Source organism: Hylobates moloch, unplaced genomic scaffold, assembly GCF_009828535.3.
Source record: "Hylobates moloch isolate HMO894 unplaced genomic scaffold, HMol_V3 SCAFFOLD_1, whole genome shotgun sequence".
In the NCBI taxonomy this organism is placed as follows: domain Eukaryota; kingdom Metazoa; phylum Chordata; class Mammalia; order Primates; family Hylobatidae; genus Hylobates; species Hylobates moloch.
The window spans coordinates 124592481-124609036 of NW_026652276.1; the positions used below are offsets into that span (position 1 = coordinate 124592481).

At 44.2% G+C, this 16556-nt stretch overlaps 1 protein-coding gene across 7 annotated transcripts in view; it reads right to left on the bottom strand.

Moving 5' to 3' along the window:
* The window catches only part of OGDH (oxoglutarate dehydrogenase), a 486510-nt gene that overhangs the window by 79867 nt on the left and 390087 nt on the right, over nucleotides 1–16556 (bottom strand). For 4 of the 7 annotated variants that reach the window (XM_058445180.1, XM_032758168.2, XM_032758169.2 and 1 more), the window contains exon 2: nucleotides 8877–9125. In XM_058445180.1, the coding sequence (XP_058301163.1) occupies nucleotides 8877–9098 (222 nt within the window). In that variant the 5' untranslated portion in view covers nucleotides 9099–9125. Of the gene's footprint in view, nucleotides 1–8876; nucleotides 9126–14498; nucleotides 14610–16556 lie in introns of all 7 variants that reach the window. The other 3 variants (XM_058445175.1, XM_058445181.1, XM_058445194.1) reach the window with 1 other exon arrangement.

The window sequence follows — 16556 nt, forward strand, 5'->3', positions numbered from 1 at the left end:
CCACCATGCCCGGCTAATTTTTTGTATTTTTAGTAGAGACAGGGTTTCACTGTGTTAGCCAGGATGGTCTCGATCTCCTGACCTCGTGATCTGCCCGCCTCGGCCTCCCAGGTGGGATTACACGCGTGAGCCACTGGGCCCGGCCCAGTTAAGGTATTTTTGATCTCTCTCTCCTTTCCTGTAATTTCTGACATTAAACAAAATTTTTTTTCTTAAAGTACAGTACAAAAGGATCATCATTAAAAACATCCACCAGGCGGATCATGAGGTCAGGAGATTAAGACCATCCTGGCTAACATGGCGAAACCCCATCTCTACTAAAAATACAAAAAATTAGCCAGGCGTGGGGGCACGTGCCTGTGGTCCTAGCTACTTGGGAGACTGAGGCAGGAAAATCACTTGAACCTGGGGAGGCGGAGGTTGCAGTGAGCCGAGATTGTGCCATTGCACTCTAGCCTGGGTGACAGAGCGGGAGTCCATCTCAAAAAAACAACAACAAAAAACATCCACCAGGCACATGGCTCACGCCTGTAATCCCACCACTTTAGGAGGCGAGGCAGGAGGACGGCTTGAAGCCAGGAGTTTGAGACCAGCCTTGGCAAAAAAAACAAGACCCTGTCTCTACAGAAAATGTAAAATATTAGTCAGGCATGGTGGTGTGCACCTGTACTCCCAGCTACTCAGGAAGCTGAGGCGTGGGGGAGTGGCGGGGGAGAGGATCACTTGAGCCCAAAAGTTTGAGCTACTATCATGGTGCCACTGCATTCCAGTACAGGTAATGGAGACCCTGTCTCAAAAAGAAAAGCTCCAAAAGATGCAGTGATCCTCATTTAGAGTAAGCCTCTCTCCTCCCACCAGCCTCAGTGATCTTGTACGCCTGTTGTCCTGGCCTCAGTCCCTCCTGCTCTTGGGGATCCCAACTCCTCCTGCACCACATCCTCAAACTTGCTCTCCTTCTACCTGCTGAGGGGTCCATGCTCCCACAGCACATAACAAAATCAACAAACACCTCTTGGTTTGATCTTGGAACCTCTCCATTTACTTCATAACCCAAATCTTTGGTCTTTTCTTGCTGCGTCTGGCTCCTGGCCCTGAAGCCTGCGTCCATCATCCTGCTGAGTGACCGTGAGCCCCTGTTGGGCTCCTTCACGGCAGAGCATAATGCACTTCCCTTCAGAAGCTCAGTGGGTTCTATTAGAATTTTAAATGTTTTTATTTATTTATTTTTCTTTTTAAGGGCCGGGGGGGCCGGGGGGAGAGAGAGAGGAGAAAGGAAAGAGGGAAGGGGGCGGGGGGGGGGGGGAGAGAGAGAAGAGAGAGCTAGAATTTTAACTGTTGTTTAAACTTATTTAATCATCCTGCTAGGATGACAGGGCAAGACTGCTTTTCCTCTTGCAGCCGCCACTCAGCACAGGCTTCGAACACAGCTGTCATGAGCTGCAAACTACCATACAAGTGAGGGTGTTGCTTCATGTTTCCTGTTGTTTCAAAGAAGTTATAATTTTATCACCCTAAATAAACCATAAATGCAAACTGCTTAAAAGTGAAATACTGTGCTAAAGTTGGAGAAGGCGCACTCAGTCAGTTTAGCTGATTTAACACAAAAAGCCACAAGTGCTGAGATTGCTCTTAACACGTGAAGTTAAAGATTATCAAGTGGCGGGGGGAGGGTGGGAGGAGAGTGAGGGTTGAAAAATTACCTATTGGGTACAATGTTCATTATCTGGGTGATGGGTACACTAGAAGCCCAATTCCCACCATTACTTAACGTACCCATGTTACAAACCCACACATGTACCTCCTGAATCTTCAAAAACAAAAAATCATCAAGGGGTAACTTCAAAGCTCATCGCTGAAATCCCATTTACGTAGACCATGCAGTTTATGTATACAGTCAGCCCTCCGTATCTGTGGGTTCTGCATCCATGGATTCAACCAAACGTGGATTGAAAATAGTTGGAAAAAAACTGCCTGTACTGAACATGTACACTTTTTTTTCCTGTTATTATTCTCTAAACCAGGGATCCCCAACCCCCGGGGCCACAGACCGGTACTGTTCAGTGGCCTGTTTGGAACTGGGTTGCACAGCAAGAAGTGAGCGTCAAGTGAGCATTACCACCTGAGCTCCGCCTCCTGTCACATCAGTGGGGGCACTAGATTCTCATGGGAGAGCCAACCGGATTGTGAGCTGTGCATGCAAGGGATCTAGGTTCACTACTTATGAGAATCTAACTAATGCCTGATGATGTGAGGTGGAACAGTTTCACTGCAAAGCCATCCTCCCCTGATCCCTCAGTCCATGGAAAAATTGTCTTCCATGAAACTGGTCCCTGGTGCCAAAGGAGTTGGGGACTGCTGCCACAAACAACGAAGTATAACAACTATCTGCATAGCATACCTTGTATTAGGTATTACAAGTAATCTAGAGATGATTTAAAGTATATGGGAGAATGTGCATAGTTTGTATTTCATTTTATACAAGGGATATGAGCATCCTTGGATATTAGTATCCTCAGTGTGCCCTGGAACCAATCCCCCACAGATACCGAGGAATGACTACATGTATTTCTGATAAGTCATTCATAAACCAATTACATAAAAGATTAAAATACTCAAAATGTATTCCAACCACCCAACTGGCATTGCCTAAAATGCCTTGTGAATTATTCCCAGAAATAAATAACTTGAGTGGCACCAAAGTGTTCTGCAGATTTTTCAACACAGCTGTTCCTTGTCACGTGAACATGTCAGATCTCCTTATAAGCACATCAGACTTCCACATACCCACTGCGGGAAGCCCCTTCACCGCACATGCAGCGGCTAGGAGAGTAACTTGGAGCAGGGCTCCTGCCATGGGAGGAGCCTCAGGCCAGGACAGAACCATGGGTACCATAGTCCTATTTTTCAAAGTGAGGCCAAGGCAGTTTCAACACTGCAGAGTGAAAAGGCCCATAACACCCCATAATGGGACAGTGTGTGTATCTGTGCTTTTCCTCCACTTAGTTTCACTCATAGAAAAAATACCAGTACTGTGTTTCATAAGCATGAAAGGAGGAAGCAGAACGGTGTCGACAGATGAGCAGCGATGCCAGACTTAGCAGTGGGCCAACAGCCTGCACCTGTAATCTGAATGCATAGAGCCCCTCCCTCCTGCAGCGACCACATGTACACACTTTAGGAGCTGACACGTGAAAAGTACAAGAAGAAAAAACCATCAAGAAACAGGCATCAGGCCGGGCATGATGGCTCACGCCCACAATCACAGCACTTTGGGAAGCCAAGGTGGGCGGATCACCTGAGGTCGGGAGTTCAAGACCAGCCTGGCCAACATGGTGAAACCCCGTCTTTACTAAAAATACAAAAATTAGCCAGGCGTGATGGCACACATCTGTAATCCCAGCTAGCTGGGAGACTGAGGTACGAGAATTGCTTGAACCCAGGAAGCGGAGGTTGCAGTGAGCCGAGATTGCGCCACTGCACTCCAGACTGGGTGACAGAGCGAGACTCGTCTCAAAAAAAAAAAAAAAGAAAAGAAAAGAAATGGGCATCAGTTAACAAGAACAGGGAGGCAGGCTTTAGGGAGGTGGGCAGGGCAGAGGAAGGCACAGGGCAGAGGAAGAGCCCTGAGGTACAAAGCAAGCTGTGAGAAAGCCAAATGGCCAGAAGGGCCTAGAAGAAAAGCAGGGCCAATGACGGCACCCTCAAAGCAGCTGCTGAAGGCACTGCTGGGAGAAGAACAACAGGCCCCAGCTCCTTCCACTCCCTCAGGACCTAATCCTGGCTCTTCCTCAGCAGGGCCAGAACCTGGCAGATGCATCGCAAGGAACTCAACACCGTGCTACAGCTGTAGGTGGGCACCTGTCCCTACAAAACAAAATGAGACCAACACCCAGACTCGTGGGGGCGTAGCAGTTCTCAATTACCTGTTTGTCTTAAACATTAACAAGGATAACTTAGCTCTGTGTCTTAAAGACATAAATAAAAGTAAGATGTCACCATTTGATGTGACCTCAAATATGCTGAGACCCTAATGACGAGGGCTTCATATGCTGACAGCCCAGGCCACCGATGAAGGCTCTTAAGACGGGTCAGTGAGGAGCACAAATGCCAGACTAGAACAGAGACGAAAGTCTAGGACAGGACCAAAGGTAGGAACAAAAGGGAGATGGCAGATGGGCCCACCACAGAGACAGACTCAGGTCAGCTAGTTAACCGGATTCTGCTCTGGGGAGCGGGCTTAGGGTAAAAAAGGTACTTGCAGCTCTGATTTGCTAAAGTATTTTACCACAAATATCATTTTCACATCAGTTAAGCATTTTAAGAATAAAAGTTTTTTTTAAGAGGCTGGGTGTGGTGGCTCACGTCTGTAATCCCAGCACTTTGGGAGGCCAAGGTGGGAGGACTGCTTGAGCCCAGGAGTTCAACACCAGTCTGGACAACATAAAGAGACTCCGTCTCTATTTACATTTTTTTATTTTTTTAAAAAGCTTTCTATTTTATTTTTAATAGAGACAAGGTCTCACCTTGTCCAGGCTGGTCCCAAACTCCTGGACTCAAGTAATCCTCCTGCCTCAGCCTCCCAAAGTATCAGGATTACAGGCATGGCTTCTACTTATATTTTAAAAAGTTTTTAATTAAAAAACAAATAAAATTAAAAATAAGGAATACAACAACCAATTATAAAGTGTAAAACCAAATGTAAAAAAACGTAAAATAAAAATTAAAAAAACAAAACAAAATGTAAAAGGGCAGCTTTAAGAGAAGAGTAAATATTTAAACATGGACTGAGAAAAAATTCTATTAGAGAATTAGCCTGTTAATTTTATTGGGTGTGGTTATGAAAACAATTACTTATCAGTTAGTTACACTGATGCATTTATGCCAGAAATGACACAAGTCTGGAATTTGCCTTAAAATACTTTAGTGTCTACTCCTCAAACCCCAAACAAACCAACAAATAAAAAAGTCACTGGGGTAGGGAATAGATTTTTAAGACAGCTGTTGAAGCTGCGTGACCAGTCTCCTCATTAGGTTTATTATCTACTCTTCTCTCTACTGTTATGTATGCCTGGAAACACTATAAAACACAGATTTAAAAATAATGGGGCTGGGTGCAGTGGCTCACGCCTATAATCCCAGCACTTTGGGAGGCTGAGGTGGGCAGACTGATTGAGGTCAGGAGTTTGAGACCAGCCTGGCCAACATAGTGAAACCCCATCTCTACTAAAAATACAAAAATTAGCCGGGCGTGGTGGCGTGTATCTGTAATCCTGGCTACTCGGGAGGCTGAGGCATGAGAATCACTTGAACCAGGAGGTGGAGGTTGCAGTGAGCCAAGATCACCTCACTGCACTGAGCAACAGAGTGAGACTCTGTCTCAAAAAAATAAAAATAAATAAATAAAAATAAAAACAATGGGAAAGTAGTGCCAAAGGGCAGCAGAGACTCTGTCTCAAAAAAATAAAAAAATAAAAAAAAATAAAAACAACAATGGGAAAGTAGTGCCAAAGGGCAGGAGAGGAAGATGTTGAGTTTGTTCCTTTTCTGCTGTATGAGTTTAGTCCTTGCAGCCCCCTGTAAGCGCTCTGAAAATAAGTACAGAATCCGACCTCAGGACATTTCTGATGTTTAAACAGAAGAAGAGATAGATGATCTATCTAAATCCTACAGCACTTCTAATTTTATTATCTCTATTTAAACTATTATTGGGCGCGGTGGCTCACGCTTATAATCCCAGCACTTTGGGAGGCTGAGGCGGGCGGATCACGAGGTCAGGAGATCGAGACCATGGTGAAACCCCGTCTCTACTAAAAATACAAAAAATTAGCCGGGAGTGGTGGCGGGCGCCTGTAGTCCCAGCTACTCAGAGAGGCTGAGGCAGGAGAATGGCGTGAACCCGGGAGGCGGAGCTTGCAGTGAGCCGGGATTGCGCCACTGCACTCCAGCCTGGGCGACAGAGCAAGACTCTGTCTCAAAAAAAAAAACAAAAAACAAAAAACAAAAAACAAAACAAAAAAAACTATTATTATCTCTACTTAAACTATGTGTTCTAAAATAAGAGCACACACAAAGTTAAATAGCTCTAAGGCTATGGATCCTAAACTTTCATGAGTGACAGATGCTTTGAAAATTGGACAGAAGTTATGGATTATCTCCCTTGAAAAACATGCACACAGCCAGGTGCGGTGGCTCACGCCTGTAATCCCACCACTTTGGGAGGCCAAGGCGGGCAGATCATAAGGCCAGGAGTTCAAGACCAGCCCGACTAACATGGTGGAACCCTGTCTCTATTAAAAATACAAAAATTAGCCGGGCATGGTGGCACAGGCCTGTAATCCCAGCTACTCAGGAGGCTGAGGCAGGAGAATCGCTTGAGCCTGGGAGGCGGAGGTTGCAGTGAGCCAAGATCGTGCCACTGCACTCCAGTCTGAGCGACAGAGTGAGACTCCATCTCAAAAACAAAACAAAACAAAACAAACAAACAAACAAACAAAAAACATGCACATACCACATACAGGGCCTAATTCAACTTAAAGAGGACCCACCTTGCCGTCTGGGATGGCAGAGGAGTGATGAAGTCCCTGCTGGATGACAACCGGGTTTGCTGGAGGGCACGCCCACTGATTTAACCACCCTGTCCCCTCCCCTCTACAAGCAGGGATGGGCAGAGCATGCATGTGATTCCCACACTGTGCCCCCTGGAGACTCCCAGCAACAGAAACAGGCATAAAGACATAAAGCCAGCATGCCCCCACAAAAACCATCTTCAAAAGCTTCCAGCAGGAGCAGCTATGATGGCAGCAGGCCCAGTGTCCACAGCACTGTGGCCACACCGCTCACAGAGTGCACCTTTTACCCACGAATCACTGAGGACCAAACCTTCACAAGGACATGCAGTCTCAGCCAGGTGCCCTTCACCTTTCAGACACTAGGCACTGTCATTTAGGAGCTACTGACTCCAAATCCTAACATCACTGAAAACAACTTGGCTGGTTCCAAGAAAAGGTTATGTTTGAGAAAAGGAAGGCAAAAGAATAGGCCTGGGCACATAATAGTCCTTGATTCTGAAACCTCAGGGCTCAGTTTTATTCTAGATATAATCTGTAGCTGTAGTCGTGTGTGTGTGTGTGTGTGTGTGTGTGTGTGTGTGTGTGTGTGTGAAATCTGCCACAATCTGCAACCACAGTCTTCAGTAACATCCATGACATCAAAAGCAGGGGCCAGTTTCACAGAGCACTTCTTCTGGGCAATTTGTTTACAGACTAGGGAAATAAACTACAGATTTCTTACAGAAAACCAGGTCTCACCTTGCCTAGTAAGCAATGCTGCTCCCAGGTTGCCATGGAAACGGGGAAGGACTGGGCTAGATCTGGGCAATAAGGCTGAGACAAAGTGGCATTCCTGAAAAAATGGGACCTGGTGGCCCAGCAGTCATGGGAATATACCCGCCCCCCACCTTTTTTTTAAATTTTAGAGACAGGGTCTCCCTCTGTTGACCAGGATGGAGTGCAGTGGCACCATCATAGCGCACTGTAACCTCGAATTCCTGGGCTGCAGCAATCCTCCCACCTCAGCCTGTGGAGTAGCTAGAACTGCAGGCATGTGCCATCACACCTGGCTAAATTAAAAAAAAAAAATTCATTAAGTGTCACTAATACTTAAAGGGAAAGCTTGTTTACAGGAGCCCAGTGGAAGCAGACTACCTTTTGGTGATAAGCCCCCAAGATTCAAGAGTAGGAAAAAAGCCAAATTCACAGTGAAGATAAGCAATGTTGGCTAGGCACTGCCTCCGAGCTGAGTGCCTTGCTCATGTTACCTCCTTTCATTCTCCCAACCACCTACAGATGAGGCACAGGAGCTTAGAAATGCTGGGACCTACCCTCTTATTACTATACTACACTGCCTTCCCAATTCCTTCAGGAGGCTGGCTGCTTTCCCTGAAAATCAAGGAATGGTTATCAAAACCTATAAATACTTATTGGCTCAAAATAGAATAAAGGAATTCTGTCACAAGGCATGACATGGCCAGGCGTGGTGGATCATGCCTGTAATGCCAGCACTTTGGGAGGCCAAGGTGGGTGGATCACTTGAGGCCAGGGGTTCGAGACCAGCCTGGCCAACAAAGTAAAATCCCATCTCTACTAAAAATACAAAAACTAGTCAGGCGTGGTGATGTGCGCCTGTAGTCCCAGCTACTCGGGAGGCTGAGGCATAAGAATCACTTGAACCCAGGAGGCGGAGGTTGCAGCAAGCCGAGATCCCGCCACTGCACTCCAGCCTGGACAACAGCGGGACTCTGTCTCAAAAACAAAACAAAACAAACAAAAACAAAAAAACAAGACATGACTTACATCAGCAATCATGTGGTGAAAAGCTTAGAAAATGCCCTTATATGTAATACAGAGAAGTTAGAAACAAACAGGAAACAAATAGGAACATAATGAGCTAAAAGGCCATTCATACAGAAATTACATGATGTGACTAAGGCATGTTACAAATGAAAGTATCCTCTCCAGACAGTTAGAATGGAGGAGCTTCCTGAGGTCCTGCTCTTTTCCACACACTTTCTTTCTTTCTTTCTTCTTTCTTCAGAGGCTTCATCCTGAAGCAGCCCTTGCGGAGATGCTGGAGGGTCACACAAATGCTTCTTCACATCCTCGCAGAGTTAAGCACAGTGTCTACTGCTGGACGCCAATCCAGGGACGATGGCTTCTGCTGGGGCTATGCTGGGTCTGATACAGATATGGTGGTTGGTACGGCGCTCCAGCTGCCTGCCTGCCCGCTGACTCCTCAGGACGCACACACTTACCTGGTGACCAGTCAGGAACAGGCCAACACACCAACACGAGGCAGACCCACAGCCCTGCGAGCCTTACCTTATGTACACTTTTGGGGTTTTCCAGCCAAGCACAGTACATCTCCTCCACATAGTTTGAACTAGTCCCACTGAGAAAGGGCTCAGCAGCAACGGGTGCAGAATAGCACCGAATCTGTTGAAATGTCCTAGCTGCTGCTGGTCTGTTTTGTGAAAATGTCTTAACAGTCTGGGAAGCCGTCAATGGCCTCAACTTAGCAGCACAAGTCCTTAAATGAAACATTTTTGTCCTGAAGTTTTTCACAACTGCCTGTACAAAAAAAAAAAAAAAAAAAAAAAAAAAAAAAAAACAAGAAAGAAAGGTTTTAAAAATGAGTATTTAGGAGACAAGGCTACTAGATCCTGATGCTCTAGAGAAAGGATAATTTTTTTTTTAAAAGCTACTAGAAAAACAAAAACAAAAACAAAACATGTTCAACTCTAATTATTGAGGAGAAAGACCTTGGCCTATAAATGCATTCATAAGAGTGCTACCTGCTCAGTGCTACCAGTTCACGTGCCTGAGAGCACAACAGAGCTGTGACTGTGTGAAACTGACATACACTCTTGCACCTACTAACACAGGATGCCTGTGTGAGCCCAAGGAAGGTTACTGCACAGTTGCAGATATTACCATCTTCACTTAAAAATTTAAATCTAGGCCAGACACGGTGGCTCACACCTGTAATCTCAGCATTTTGGGAGGTCGAGGCGGGTGGATCACGAGGTCAGGAGATCGAGACCATCCTGGCCAACGTGGTGAAACCACATCTCTACTAAAAATACAAAAATTAGCTGGGTGTGGTGGCACACGCCTGTAGACCCAGCTACTCAGGAGGCTGAGGCAGGAGAATTGCTTGAACCTGGTAGGTGGAGGCTGCAGTGAGCCGAGATTGCACCACTGCACTCCAGCCTAGCAACAGAGTGAGACTCCGTCTCAAAAAAAAAATAAATAAATAAATAAATAAACCTAGTTTAAGGGTTAAGATGATAAACATACGATGTTCTTTCAATTTACATATTATATATATAAAAAACAATTAGAAGAAAGGCAACAAGGATTAATTAATTTAGAATTAGGATTAGGATTAATTGTAGAATAAGAAAAACATTTTCTAATCTGTCCAGAAACTACTGAGTACCTGCTGTACTTAACGATATTATGGAAAACACAAAGAAATTAGAAAAATACTTTCCTTACTTTCAATTTACGCTTGAGCAGAGGAAAAACAACATAGAAAAGATTGCAGAGGAAACACTGAGTACTTGAGAGGTGCAGAATATGCCAGCAGACCCTGTGAGAGGATGGGCTCCTTCCAAGTGGGTGTGTCTCAAGACAAAAGGACATGGATGGGAAGGAGGGAAGAGGAGGCACTGCATGTAGGCGGAAACACAGAGACGGGAAAAGCCAGAATCTCATGGTACTACGAAGGGTAAGGAAAAGCCACAGAGGGTTGTCCAGTGTCCTGCCCGCCACCTTCTGCACTCAGCCCCCTTTCATAAGCCATGGGGAGCCAGGTCTGAGCAAGGGAGATGTGGGTGGGCTCTGCAAAGATTGAAAAGAGCACATGGAGCAGTTGTTCAATAATGCCTGCCTACCCTGGGCCCTCCATGGTGAGCAACTCTACACATCTGACTCATGCATAAACCCAGAGGCTCCCAATAAGGCAGGCGCCAGCTCTTTCACTTTACAGATAGCTTCAGTTTCCATTCCCTTACATTTCATCCAAGGTCATAGGCTACTAACAGCAGAGTCAGGATCCAAGAGGAAAGTTCACAAGGACGCCGCCTGTGGAAAAAAAGGTGCTTGCTGGCCTACATGGTTGCTCATGAATTTGTCTCAAAGCAAGTGCTCTGGTTGTAAAGTTGGAACTATACCCCATGTCCACACCTACCCGAAGAAAATCCAAGCTCTGAAACATAGTGTGAATTACCCAGAAATAACTGTTACATAAAAATATCTTCTATATTATTTATCGGAACCTTCCTCTTGGCCCAAATATACTCAGAATACACTGAAGGGACACCAAGAGAGAGGGCTTAGAGTGTCCTGCATTCACCTCTGGCCTGCTCCACTGAGAAGAGATAGGTCAGCAAAAGTAAACAGCAGAACATATTCTTTAAAAACAAACTGAACAACAAACAAAAACTTGCTCCTTACAAATTAAAGGTAAACAAGCAATATATTCTGGATATAATTAGGGAATGCAATCTTTACCCCTGGGTTTTTACTTTAGAAATCAAAAGTTTTAAGTTAATTCGGTAGTTCTTCCTACCTCCAACTACACTCCAAGTTTTTCCACTGATATATTTAAGGAAGACAAACAGCCCTAACATTGACAGCAACAATACTACTGTTGCTTCATTTTATGCTATTTTTTTTTTATTTCTCAGGATCAAAGGAAAATGTTAATTTTTTTTACTTTAATGTCATTATCTAGGCAACATTAAACACCCAATTGCCTCTGAGTTGGGTTTTCTCCCAGAAAACAATAGCATCACCTCATTAACTATCAGTATTCAGTTGCTGCAATAGCCCAATTAACAGGCACTAAACTGACAATGTAAAACACCAATTTCATCTGTTCTTCCCAAAGTGGCCCCTTCAACATGATCCTGTTTAAGTAAATCATGACATTTTGCTATGCGCAGTCACTGAATCTGACACATAGTTAAGTGCTGCCCAGCAGAGCTGCCAGGACAGCTGGAGATTTTTTTTTTTTTTTTTTTGATACGGAGTCTTGCTCAGTAGCCCAGGCTGGAGTGTAGTGGTGTGATCTCAGCTCAGTGCAATCTCCCATCCCGGGTTCAAGCAATTCCCCTGCCTCAGCCTCACGAGTAGCTACGACTACAGGTGCATGCCACCACGCCTGGCTAATTTTTGTATTTTTAGTAGAGACAGGGTTTCACTATGTTGGCCAGGCTGGTCTCAAACTCCTGACCTCGTGATCTGCCTGTCTCGGCCTCCCAAAGTGCTGATATTACAGGCGTGAGCCACCGCACCCAGCTGAGATTTTTAAACTTCCCTTAAGATGACTCATGGGAAGAGCTGCCCTTCAGCAGATGGCTCAACATCCTCAACTCCACCCAGGAACGGCCAGGACAGCTGTTTGCTGTCCACACTTTAACAGACCCTCAGAGCCAGCACTAACGCACATTTCCAATTCTGGTAAATACCCATTTTTCACCTTTCTCTCTTACATAAAACGGCATAAGGAGATATTAAAAGCCAAGCACGGTGGCTCATGCCTATAATCCTAGCACTTCGGGGTGCCAAGGCTTAAGGACTGTTTGAGGCCAGGAGTTTGAGACCAGCCTGAGCAACATAGATGTGGAGAAACCACATCTCCACAAAAAATTTAAAAGCTATCAGGGTGTGGTGGCACATGTCTGTACCAGCTACTCCGGAGGCTGAGGTGGAAGGATAGCCTGAGCCCAGGAGGTCAAGGCTTCAGTGAGCTATGATCGTGCCACTCCACTCCAGCCTGGGTGACAGAGCGAGACCCTATCTCTAAAAAATATATATATATATAAAATACAAAAAAAAGGAAAACTGCCAGCCAGTCAACATTAGGACTTGAAATTCAACTTAAAATTCTGTAACTGATACTAAGTCAACTTTAAGAATAGTACGTTATTTGGTAGAGACATTCAATTGTTTCAGCAATTTTTGTGAAAGCTCCTCTGAGCTGTCCAAAATATCCAAGTGTTTTGATTTCTGGTTTAAAACAGGGATGTCCAATATTTTGGCTTCCCTGGGCCACATTGGAAGAATTGTCTCGGGCCACACATAAAATACACTAACACTAACAACAGCTGATGAGCTTTAAAAAAAAAAAATCGCAAAAACATCTCATAATGTTCTAACAAAGTTTACAAACTTGTGTTGGGCCACATTCAAAGCTGTCCTGGGCCACATGTGGCCCACGGGCTGGGAGTTGGACAAGCTTGGTTTAAAAGAATATTTCTATTTAAATGGGTGCCAACTCCATTCAGCAGAGAAAAAGAACAGTCTTTTCAACTGAAGGTAATGGGACAACTAGAGTTCCACGTCTAAAGAGGAATGAAGCTGCATAGTCATATACAAACAAAATCCAAAATGGATCAAAGACCTGAATGTAAGAGACAAAACTATAAGATACTCAGAAGTTTTATAACTTTCATGAAGTTATAAACTTCCATCTTTGTGACCTTGATTCAAGCAATGTATTCTTGGTTATGACACCACAACTATAAACAACAAAATAAAAACCATAAATTGGATTTCATCAAAATAAAAAATCTGGCCAGGAGCGGTAGCCCACGCCCGTAATCTCAGCGCTTTAGGAGGCCGAGGCAGGCGGATCACTTGAGGTCAGGAGTTCGAGACCAGCCTAGCTAACATAGCGAAACGCCGTTTCTACTAAAAATACAAAAATTAGCTGGGCGTGGTCATGCACACCTGTAAGTCCCAGCTGCTTGGGAGGCTGAGGTAGGAGAATCCCTTGAACCCAGGAGGCAGAGGTTGTAGTGAGCTGAGATCGCACCACCGCACTCCAGCCTGAGTGACAGGGTGAGACTCTGTCTCAAAACAAAACAAAACAAAAAAATTTTTGTGCTTCAAACAACTTATTAAGAAAGAAATGATATAGATGGGAGAAAATATTTGCAATTATCTGATAAGGAACTTATATACAGAATATATAAAGAACTCTCATAATGCAACAGTAAAAAGACAACCCAATCAAAAAATAGGCAAAGGATTTGAATAGACATTTGTCCAAAGAAGATATACTAACAGCCAATAAACACATAAAGTCACCATATAACACAGCAATTACACTCCTAGATACATAATCAAGAGAAATGAAAATGTACATCCACAAAAAAACTTGTACACAAATGCTCATAGCAGCATTATTGGTAAAACCAAACAGTAGAAACAACTCAAATGTCCATCACTGATGAATGGATAAGCAAAACGTGTTATATCTATAGAATATAACAGCATTCTGCAATGAAACTAAGGAAGTGCTGGTGCATGCTCCAACCTGGAGGAACCTTGAAAACATTATGCTCAGTAAAAAGCAGCCGACGCAAAAGACATATTATGAGTCTATTCCTCTGCTCTCACATAACAACCAACACAGAAGATTTCTGTGACTAAATGTGTGGGGAATTCTCCCTACCAATAAGCAATTCAGTTCTGCTGCTACCTACCTGGAGACAGCATCAGATACCACAGGTCAAGGGCTCAATCCCACAAGGCTGCCCCCTACCTCCGATGTCAATCGCAAGCCCCCAGTCGTCTTACTTGTACTTCTGGCCAACCAGCTAGAAACTGGAGATCCCATGACCCCCCCTTTGGTTCAATAAATTTCAAGAAACACTTACTTACATCTACTGTTTTTTTCAAAGAATATAACATAGGATGTGGATTAAGAGTTGCACAGGTCAAGGTGTAGGATGGGGTAAGGAGGCTTCTATACCCTCCCCAGGCACGCCACCCTCCAGGAATCTCCACATGTTCAGCTATCCAGAAACTCTCCGTACCCCATCCTCTTGGGCCTTTTATGGAGACTTCATTGGATATGCATGACTGAAGCATAGATAACCACGTAGACAGGTGATCAGACAAAAAGGGTATGATCTAATACCAACAGACCGAGTGGGGAAACCCAGCCAGGCCTGTTTGTTCAGATTCTTCTTGGCCTCTCTGTGCAGGATTTCTTCCTGTGGGTGTGAGGCAGGACTCCTGAAGTGGGTGTCTTGTGACCTACAATCAGACAAGGTAGGTCAGAGAATTTCTTTATGGCTGGCTCCAAGACAGAACAGTGGAGGAATATTACAGCATATTTTTAGTTTCTATGGCCTCCCTTGGGGAGAAAAAGCAGCAGGTGAAAGGAGCGCCACAGGCCTGTTTCTGGGGCCTAAAGCACCCCAACATTGTAACGAAAGACTGTCTTTCACCTTTATCACTCTGAAGCTGTTTGGAAGCTACTTCAAGGAGAAGGAGAACCAAGGAGAAATACTTTAACAAAATACATGCTTATTTTAGTTACTTAGGAAATAACAAGAACTATGGGAGTTATAACCAGGAATCATGGACAAAAACCCATATACGATAATAATATCACATTCCAGAATAGGCAAATCTATACAGAGAGAAAACAGATTAGTGGTTGCCTGGGGCTGGGGCAGAGGAATGAGGGAAGGATGAGGAGTAACTCAATGGAAGGGCTTTCTTTTTGGGAGGAGAGGATGAAAAAGGTCTAAAACTAGATTGTGCTGATGGTGTCACAACCCTCTAATACACTGAAATACATTCACCTTACAATTTAAATGAGTGAATTGTATGGTACGTGAATTATGTCTCAATAAAGTTATTTTTTTAATGTGTAAGGAAAAAATGTAACTGAACTTATCACTGTACACAAAAATGATACAAGTTGTAATCCATTAATTTCAAGATGCAAGAATAAACACATACATTTGGGAAAAACAAGTTGTAAAAAGAAAAAAAGTAAAAACCAAAGGAAAATTAGTTTTTAGGTGTTAAATGCCCTGCCCTTAAGAAACGATATATTTAAATAGGGTTCTGTCTGAAATATGAAGCCTTTGAGTTTTATGCCTCGAATTTCCCCAGTTGGGTAGGAGGTACCCCATCCCAGGACACAAACAATGAGGGAAATAAACCAACTACTGATGCCTATCAATATGACATTGGCTAGGTAGGGGGATAATTAAAAAGGCAAGACCTAGCAAAAACAGTCTGCTGTTTCTCAGCAAATGAGTCTTTGAGGGAAAAAAAACCACACATCATTACATGATCCTTATACCTTATGAGTATTAGCTGGCAACCATTTTAAAGGACAACTCATCCACTTTCTTTTTTTCAGTTTTGGACTCAATTGTTCTGATGAATCATGAACACACGTTTGCTACAGACCTATGGCTGTTGTCTCATGCCTGCAATTATTTTTGTTTTAGTAGTAATACAAAGAACTCATGTACAGAGTACAGATATCAATTCTCCCTTATTGGCTGAGAATCTCAAAGAATTTAATATCTTTCACTAGTGACACCTCATTACATATAAGCTGAGGAAAGTAGTAAGGATTACTTTTAAACTGTAAGGTTTTTTTTCATTGCTAGATGGAAACAATTGTTGAGCCTGCAGGTACAGAGACCGTGTGACACCAAGTCACCGTGTGAGCTTTCCTGGGCCAACAGAGACCAAGTGACACCAAGTCACTGTGTGAGCTTTCCTGGGCCAACAGAGACCACGTGACACCAAGTCACTGTGTGAGCTTTCCTGGGCCATAACGTGGAGACAGTAATTACTCCTAACCCCCTCATAATGTCTTTTTATAATTGTAACACAAATATGAAAGCGCTTTGAAAACTTGAAGGTATATCTATGACTAAAGAAATGGCTGGGTATGGTGGTTCATGCCTGTAATCCCAGCACTTTGGGAGGTCGAGGTGGGTGGATCATCTGAGATCAGGAGAGCTCAAGACCAGCCTGGCCAACATGGTAAACCTCCGCCTCTACTAAAACTACAAAAAAATTAGCTGCGCGTTGTGGCAGGTGCCTGTAGTCCCAGCCACTTGGCAGGCTGAGGCAGGAGAATCACTTGAACCCGGGAGGTGGAGGTTACTGTGAGCCGAGATTGCGCCACTGCACTCCAGCCTGGACGACAGAGCGAGAATCCAGAGTGAG